The sequence below is a fragment of the Chrysochloris asiatica genome, unplaced genomic scaffold (assembly GCF_000296735.1).
Source record: "Chrysochloris asiatica unplaced genomic scaffold, ChrAsi1.0 scaffold00016, whole genome shotgun sequence".
NCBI classification, from domain to species: Eukaryota; Metazoa; Chordata; class Mammalia; order Afrosoricida; family Chrysochloridae; genus Chrysochloris; species Chrysochloris asiatica.
Genome location: NW_006408534.1, coordinates 13,368,016 through 13,376,693, shown reverse-complemented (window position 1 = coordinate 13,376,693; position 8,678 = coordinate 13,368,016). Strand labels below are relative to the sequence as shown.

Below are 8,678 nucleotides of genomic sequence, written 5' to 3'. Positions count from 1 at the left end.
ACTTAACAACATGGACTGCTGGAAGAACAAACAAATCGGTATTGAAAGAAGTACAGCCAGAATGCTGCTTGGAAAGGATGCTGCTGAAACTTAGTCTCACATACTTTGGACATGTTATCAGGAGACAGACATCATATTTGGTAAAGTAGATGGTCATTGAAAAAGAGGAAAGCCCTTAACAAAATGGATTGACACAGTGGCAGCAACAGTGGGCTCAAGCATAACAACAATTGAGAGGATGGCTCAGGACTTTTGTTTTGTTCTATTCTTGTAGCATAGTGGTTGTGGGTTGGCCTGTGTATCTTATGGGCAGCGGTTCAAAGCCACCAGATGGGCTGTGAATAAAAGCCTGTTTTCACATTTTGGAGTGGAGCTGTGGGCTAATGTGTCAGACTGCAAAGTTGTTTGAACTGAAAGGTTGGTGGTTCAAGCTCACCAGCTGTTCCTTGGAAACCCTATACAGGGTCACTACGGGTCGCAATTGACTCGACGGCACTTCACAACAACAACATAGGGTTGGTATGAGTCAGAACTGACTCTACAGCACCTAACAACAACAGTTCCCCAAATCACCACCCCAGCTCTCCTGAGGCAACATTAAAAAAAAACCATTTTACTATTTATCTTGGTTTCTGCTTAATATTTATTTATTTCTAAATTCTGTGCTGATACTGGAGTCCTGATGTGGTACTGTTTTGTACCACAAGGTCGGCAGTTCAAACCCACCAGCTACTCCTCAGAAACCCTAAACAGGGTCGCTGTGAGTCTGAACCTACTCAGTGGCACTTAACAACAACAATATGCTTATACTGCTAATTGTTGATTTTTTCAGTAAAACATTATCTTATGAATTCGTATTACAAAAAAAAACATGAGGAGGATTTAGTTCTCTCTAAACTACTTCTTCTTCCCCCATTCTCCCAGTTCAAACAATTTGGCTGAATCAATATGCAGTGATTATATATAATTATGCAAACATTGTTCATATCTGAGCTCCCTAGTGCAACATGATTATACTTCCATTCTTGCAAGGCTTTCTGTTTCCCCCACCCCCACCCCCGAGATCACAATCACTGTGGGTTTCATTTGCTTAGGTTTCCCCAAACTTGCTGCAGAATTGTAAAGTTCTTTTCAATGTGGTCAAATAAATTGTATAATCTATAGGTTCATTTTCCTGTCTTGGAGACATCACACCTGAAAATCCCTGAACCCTAATTCTAATCTGGACCAATTGCATTCCAAGCCTTCTCCCACTTGTTTTCCTTGGGCTCCCCTTCACCATCATCCTGGGAGTTCATTTGCCTTCCTCTGTGTTGAAATTCTTTGTTTTCTGGATCCCTGGTCTGTTCCCTCTTTGCTTTTTAAAATTAATTTTACTGGAGTGCTTTTTTCAAAAGCTTCCTCAGAGAAGATGCACCAGACATACTTTTTTTTTTTTTTTTGAGTTCGTATGTCAAAATTTTTTGATATTTTGCCATTATTCTACCTTCATTTTTGATAATAGCCTAGCTAGGATTTACTCTCAATTAGAAGGAATTTTCCTTTAGATTTTCAAAGGTGATTAGTCACTGTCTTCCAACATAACCAGTCTGCAGCCATTTTGATTCCTGACCCTCTGGGTATAACGTTTGTTTTTTTGTTTCTGATGTGAAAGTTTTTAGGATCTTCTCACTACCTCAAGTGTTCTGAAATGTCAAGATGACATGACTTAGTGTAAGCTTTTTTTCCACCTTCCTCAAATACCCAGTATCCCTTGGTTTTCAGTTCAGTGCATACATACAAATGAGGTTCTAAAAAGCTGACCAGAACTCGCTCTAGTCTTTTCTGCCCCTGGAGGCCCTAAGTCAGGAGCCTGTCTGCTGCAGCTCTCTCCAGATGATGAGCTCCTATCATCTATTAGGGTTGGAAAGGAGGAGCCAAGTAAGAGAAGGGTGACAGAAGGAATCATATGAGACTGTTTTCAGCCTGACCCTGCATCCTGGCTCCAGAGCCTTTCTGAGTGTTTGATTCCATCACCCTGACCCCTGTAGGCAATTTGCTTTCTTCTGCTCTCGCTAAGTATGTGTCATGAATCTATCTGCTTTCCATTTTGAACCTTTTGTTGACCTTTCTCATCTGTTGCCATCTCTGATGTTCTTTTTGTCCTTATGAGTTTATTTCTTTTCTTTATTCCTGTATCTTCCTTTTAGTGGAGGAAACAGAGTTAAAAAGAGTATTTCCTGCAATCTATGTCAACTGGAAGTTGCCTGCATTTTGCTTTCTTTACTTAAGAATCCATCTTTGAGGGAAAGAAAAACAACACATTTAAATAATGGATAGAGGACATGAACATACACTTTACACCAAGGAAGACACTCCAACAGTCAACAAACTTATGAAGAAATGTTCATGGTCATTAGTCATTGTTGTTGTTGTTGTTAAGGGCTGTCAAGTTGGTTCTGACCCATAGCAACCCTGTATAGGGTTTCCAAGGAGCAGCTGGTGAGTTTGAACCGCCAGTCATGCATTCAAACGGCTTTGCAGTCTGGAGCATTAGTCATTAGAGAGATGCAAATCAAAACAATGAGATATCATTCTTACCCCAATATTAATAGCAAAGCTCAAAAAACAAAACAAAACAAAAACCCAAAAAACAGAAAACAACAAATGCTGGTGAGGGTGTGAAAAGACTGGGACCTTCCTACATTGCTGGTGGGACTGAAAAATGATACAACCATGGTGGAAAACAGTATGGCGCTTCCTCAAAAAGGTGGACATAGGAATACTGTATGACCCAACTATTTACAACAGTATAAAGATGGAGACAGTCTAAATGACAGAATGGATAAACAAACTTTGGTACATACACATAGTGGAATACTATGCAACATTGAAGAATAATGATGAATTTGTGAAACACCTCATTACATGGGGGAACCTGAAGGAAATTATGCTGAGTGAAATTAGTCAATCATAAATTGACAAATATTGTATGAGATTCAAGAAATATTATAAAAACTCAAGATAAAGTGTTCATTCTAAAAGAAACATTTTTTGATGGTTACCAAGGTTGGGAAGGAAGAGAGTAATTCATTGGCTAGAGGTAGACATATATTAACTCAGGTGATGGGGAGTACATATATACAAGAAGAGGGAGGTTGGCAGAAGAATAATGGAGATAGGTGAAGGTACAGGGAGGTATATGACGGCTAAAGGGGATACAGGTAAATAGTGTTATATACACAATTCTGGAACAACAATATTCTGCAGATAGATACATGGACACAGACTGAAAGAGTAGGGGAGGAAGAGTAGGAATATACCCATAAATATATGAGTTTCAAAGAGGATATTTGTACATGGGCATTTACCTATGAATGTGGTGGAGCATACAGTGCAAACTTCTTAGATATTATCAACCATCTTAAGGCAATGAGTTGCCGGGCCTGGGGGCTCATGAACATACTTGCAGGGGACAACATGTTCAACTGGCATAAAATAGTCCACTAAGACAATGTTCTACATCCTACTCTGGTGAGCAGCCTCTGGGTTCTTAAAGCTCATGAGCAGCTACTTAATGTCAACTATTGGTCTCTCCATGTGTGGAAGAAAGAAGAGTGATGAAAATGGAAGTTGCTTAGAATCAATGAGTCAGTGAACTAATGGAACCTGTGAACATCAGGCTGGTCTCCATGACTCTGAGACCAGAAGGACTACATGGTACCTGTCTACTACTACCAACTGCTCTGAAAGGGAACACATTAGAAGGTCCCAGATGGAGCAGGAGAAAATGTTAAACAAAACTCAAAATTGTGAGAACACAGAAGAGACTGCACTTACCAGTCAAAAAGAGACTGGAGGAACCTGAGACTATTGCCCTCAACCACCCTTCAGATCTAGAAAGGAACTCACCCTCGTGGCCCAATTTTCAGTCTCATGGTAGAAAAGTGTATAGTGCGGACACCATGAAATGGTCAAGGATTCAAAATCAAAAGGGCAACATTTACGAAATCACAAAATTGAGAAAGGATGGGAAGCAGGATGGAATGGAAATAGGAATCACAGGAAGGAAGTGGAATAGCTGTTGTTACACGGAGGGGACTACAATCACTGAGATGAAACAAAATATAAGATTTGTTGAATGTAAAACTGATGGTCTTGTCTGCAAACCTTCACTGAATTCACAATAAAAAGTTAAAAAAAAGAGAGAGAGAGAAAATAATCGATCTTAGAGGTGGTTCTATATCAAAGGTCCTCCTCTTCCTCCTTTCTAAAGGCAGTCTTCCATTGAGGTGCATATCATAATCGACTTCACCTGTGGCCTCTGGATGCAGGTGAAGGGTACTGGTCCCTTTCTGAATCAAGGTCAGGTGGGCATCACCAACCTTCCAGTGCATCTCTGGTCCTCTTTTATTCTTCAAAGTTCTTGACAACTGTTGCACATCTTCAGTTGTAGATACCCTCTGCTCCCTAAGATACAGTTTTCGAAATCTGTAGACCCAACATGTCTTGAAGAAGCAGAGAGCTCTCCCTGGTACCAGTCCACTCATCTTGGAAGTTTTTACCCCACTCAGTATTGTCCCATTCTGTCTTGTTTAAAGATCTCCAATATGGAGAACAAGAAGCTGAAGAGTGGATTCAGGTAGAGTAGCCTCCGCCCTTCCTTCCTTACCTGATGGCATCCTTAACTTCCCCAGCACTAATTAGTTCTGCTTTTTTTGAGGTCCCAAAGGGTGGGAAGAGCTACCCTGGGCAAGAGCTACACAGAGGTGAGACGACTGCTCATTGAACATGGGAATGGTGGCGTCAAAAGAAGGGACAGTCCAGGAAAAGTTGGGAGAGAAGATTCTTAGAGACATTTGGGTTGAAGTGGAGCCTTCTCTAGCTTTGCCCTTCCCCAGAAAAGCTTGTCTGTGACTAGAATGGAAACAGGTTAGAAGCAGGAACTGGGCAGGGGTCACCTCAGGGTCACCTCAGGGCCGGAGTCCAGAAAAGAGCCTCTAAGGATAGCTTTATTGCAAGGAAACACTTTCCAGAAAAACAATACATACTAAGTGTAATTGGAAGGACTATGCTCAAGACAGAGATCTTCCCATCTTCCACTGCCCTTTGAACCACTACCGTGCTTCCTCTTCAGGAGCTTCTGGGACTTGTCTGAGGAGCATCGTAGCTACTTAGAGTTCTAGAGTTCTTAAGACTGTGACCTTTGAAAACAGATCACCAGATCTGTCTTCAGAGTCACCTCTTGATGGATTTGAACAGCCAATTAGCAGCTAATAGTTAAATGCCTAACTATTTGTGCGATCCAGGAAACTGTGAGAAATACTAAGGACCCAAAGAATACCAGTCAAACACCCCTGACTTTCCTGGTGTAAAAAGAGGAGCAGACATGGTCAGGTTGTGGAGAGTGATGCAAGTCCTCCGATGGACCACATTATCAACATACTACCCTTTGGAGTCCTGGTATGGCACTGTGGGATCAAGCACTGGACCACAAGGTCGGTTTGTTCATGCAAGGTCAGTGGTTCAAAGTCACCAGCTACTCCTTAGAAACCCTATATAGGGTCACTATGAGTTGGAACTGACTTGACAGCACTTAACAACAACAACCCTTTGCCCCAGGAGCGCTGGTAGAGCAATGAGTAAGCATGGAGTTGTTAACAAAAATGTTGGCAGTTTGAACACACCAGCCACTCCACAGGAGAAAAAGTAATGGAATTTTTCCATGAACGGGACTTCAAAGTTCATGGAAAGATTCCATTATCTTTTAATTCCATTTTTCACAAACTGTCTGAAGCCCCCATATATGACAGAGTAGAATTTTCCCATTAGGAAATCTTTCTGGAAGCAGATGATCCCCTGTCTTTTCTCCTGTGAAGTTGCTGGTGTGTTCAAAGTGCTAACATTTTCATTGTCTAGGGCTGCTATGAGTCAGGATCTGCTCAACATCACACAACAACAGAAATAACCCTTTGGCCTGCATTTCTATGACTAGGAATTTTTCCTATGAATTTATTCGCACATGTTGTATAAACTTTTGACATAAATGTTTAGTGTAGCATTATTTGTAAAACCAAACACCACAAATAACTTAAGTGTTCATAATAAGGGGTTGGAAAAATGAATAATGGTTTGTCCACAGGAAAGAATGCTCTGCAGCCATTTTAAAAAAACACCAAATGAGGCCAATTTCTACGTGTTTCCATGATGAAGAAAAAGATGCACAGAGCAATGTGAATGCTGCACTGTGAATGAGATAAATGATGAAGTGTGAAGTGAAAGTGTTAAAGGACATGTTGTTGTTGTTATTGTTAAGTGCCACCAACTCGGTTCAGACTCATAGTGACCCTATATAGAGTTTCTGGGGCTTTAAATCTTTATGGGAGCAGAAAGCCTCATCTTTCTTTCACAGAGAGGAATGGTGGACTCGAACCACCGACCTTGTGGTTTGTAGTCCAGTGCTTATCCCATGGAGCCCTGTTAAGGGATATATATATATATATGCAGATATATGCATAAAAATTCTTCTAGGAGACTAGATGAGAAGCTAACTTGAAAAGTAGCTACCTTCAGGGAGAAGGCATGGGAAGAGGGGAGGAGACATTGACTTTTCATTGAGAACTTTCTATAAAATTAGCATTTTCTAGCTATGCTTAAACACGATTTTTAAAACTTTTGTGGGGTTTTTGTATTTTAGTTATTACTTTTTAATATCAGGCAAATAAATACATTATATATGTGGCACCATAGGGTAAGTACTCGACTTCAAGTTTGGTTTGAACTACAAGGTGGGTGGTTCAAAGTCACCAGCAGCTTCCCAGTAACCGTATACAGGGTTGCTATGAGTTGGAAACAACTCAACCACACTTAACAACAATAGCAACATTTATAATATAGAATATTATTTTAATGATATTAGTAATATTCTTCTACCAAGAGGCAGTCATTTGAACAGCATAAGGAGATACTTCAAGCTTTAAAATCAGGAAAAATGTACATCAGGGTTGTATCCTTTCACCATACTTATTCAATCTGTATGCTGAGCAAACAATTTGAGGAGCTAGATTTTATGAAAAACTCAGCATACGGATTGAAGGAAGACTCATTTACAATCTGTGATATGCAGATGATGCAACCTTGCTTGCTGAAAGCAAGGAGGATCTAGAGCACTTACTGATGAAGTTTAAAGACTATAACCTCAACATAATATATATATATAATATATATATATTATACCTCAACATAAAGAAAAGTCCTCACAACTGGGCCAAAAGCAATATCACGAGAAACAGAGGAAAGACCAAAGTTGTCAAGGGTTTCATTTTACTTGGATCCTCAATCAACATTCTTGGAAGAAGCAGTCATGAAATCAAACCACATACTGCATTGGGCAAAACTGCTGCAAAAGATCTGTTTAAAGTGTTAAAAAGCTCTATCAGCTCTGTGAGTCTATGATGTAGCTGTTCCTTGGATCACAGGGAACAAATAGTAGATAGAAACCTGATGTTTCAGTCAATTCCAGGTGGAGTTGGACTTGGAATCAGAATCACTGGGTCCAAGGGCTTTCTGTGCCCTGTCCAAGCCCATCTCCCCAGTCTAGTGGCTCTGAACAGGGACCACACTCAGTGGTCAGGTGAGTTTATACCTGGTTCAGAAGTAGGGAAAAAGGAAAGGACTTAGAGTTCAGGGGTTCCCTCTACTTACCACAGAATCTCATTTCTGGTCAGGAAGGTTAGGGCCTGTAACAAACCACAAAGAAGTGACCATCCTGTTTAATCCAGCTCTACACTCAGTTCCAAACCTAACTCCTTTGGGAAGTGGAGGGCTTTGGGAGCAAGAAAGGGAAAGCCCAATCTCTCATCCTACTGCCAGGGAAATGCATCCTACCTAGGCATCCTGCCATAGGTAGCGGGTGCCTGAGGTGGCAGCAAAAGAGGAAGTGGATCTCTTATCTCTCCCTCAGTCTCTGACAACCTTGAGAAGGAGGTGTTACAGGTCTGGTGAGTGGATCAGAGAGAAAATGAAAACCCTGGGCTCTGGAGCAAGAGATAGGTGGTGGAAAGCAGTCTCAGAGGTCTGGCCTGGGCCACAGGGATGCAAGTTTAACAAAGGGCCATCACTATTCTACCTGGTAACCTCCAGAGCTTCAGATAAGCAATCTCCCATTTACCACCTGCCTCAGGGAGTGCCCAGCTCTGCTCACAATCTCCTGCTTGATCCACCCACCTGGTACTCCTCCAGGTCCTCCCAGTGCATCTGGTACCTCAAACATTGCCCCATAGCAACCCCACCCTTCTCTCTCCCAGCAGTAGAACCTGAGCCCCAAAGGGCTCACCAGCTGGTGCAACCAGTTGGACTAGTTGCCATGGTAACTTGCATTCCACCTTCTACCCATTCTACCTAAACTCCTGAGTGGGTCAAGAAACAGGTTCTTTGGGTTCCTCAGGCCAACAAACATCACCCAAAACAATAACCAGAAAGGCAGCCCAATAGTGGGGTTGAATGTGTGGGCTCTGGAGTCAGAGTGCCTGAGGATGAATCCCAACTCTAGCCATGTGATAATAATCATGGGAGAATTATTTTATGTAATCAAGATAACAGTGTTTGGCACATAGTAAGTGCTCAACAAACATAAGCAATTAGAACCATGTCCTGAGTACAGTGCCAGGCATGGAGACAGAGATGAACAAGTATAGAGC

At 41.5% G+C, this 8,678-nt stretch overlaps 1 protein-coding gene across 1 annotated transcript in view; it reads right to left on the bottom strand.

The window, feature by feature from the left end:
• Positions 1-8,306, bottom strand: part of CIB4 (calcium and integrin binding family member 4) — a 110,086-nt gene extending 101,780 nt beyond the window's left edge. The window contains exons 1-2 of the mRNA XM_006835214.1: positions 8,206-8,306; positions 7,684-7,718 (exon numbers count right to left, since the gene is read on the bottom strand). Of these exons, the coding sequence (XP_006835277.1) occupies positions 7,684-7,718; positions 8,206-8,259 (89 nt within the window). The 5' untranslated portion in view covers positions 8,260-8,306. The remainder of the gene's footprint in view (positions 1-7,683; positions 7,719-8,205) is intronic.
• Between the last annotated feature and the right edge of the window lie 372 nt (positions 8,307-8,678).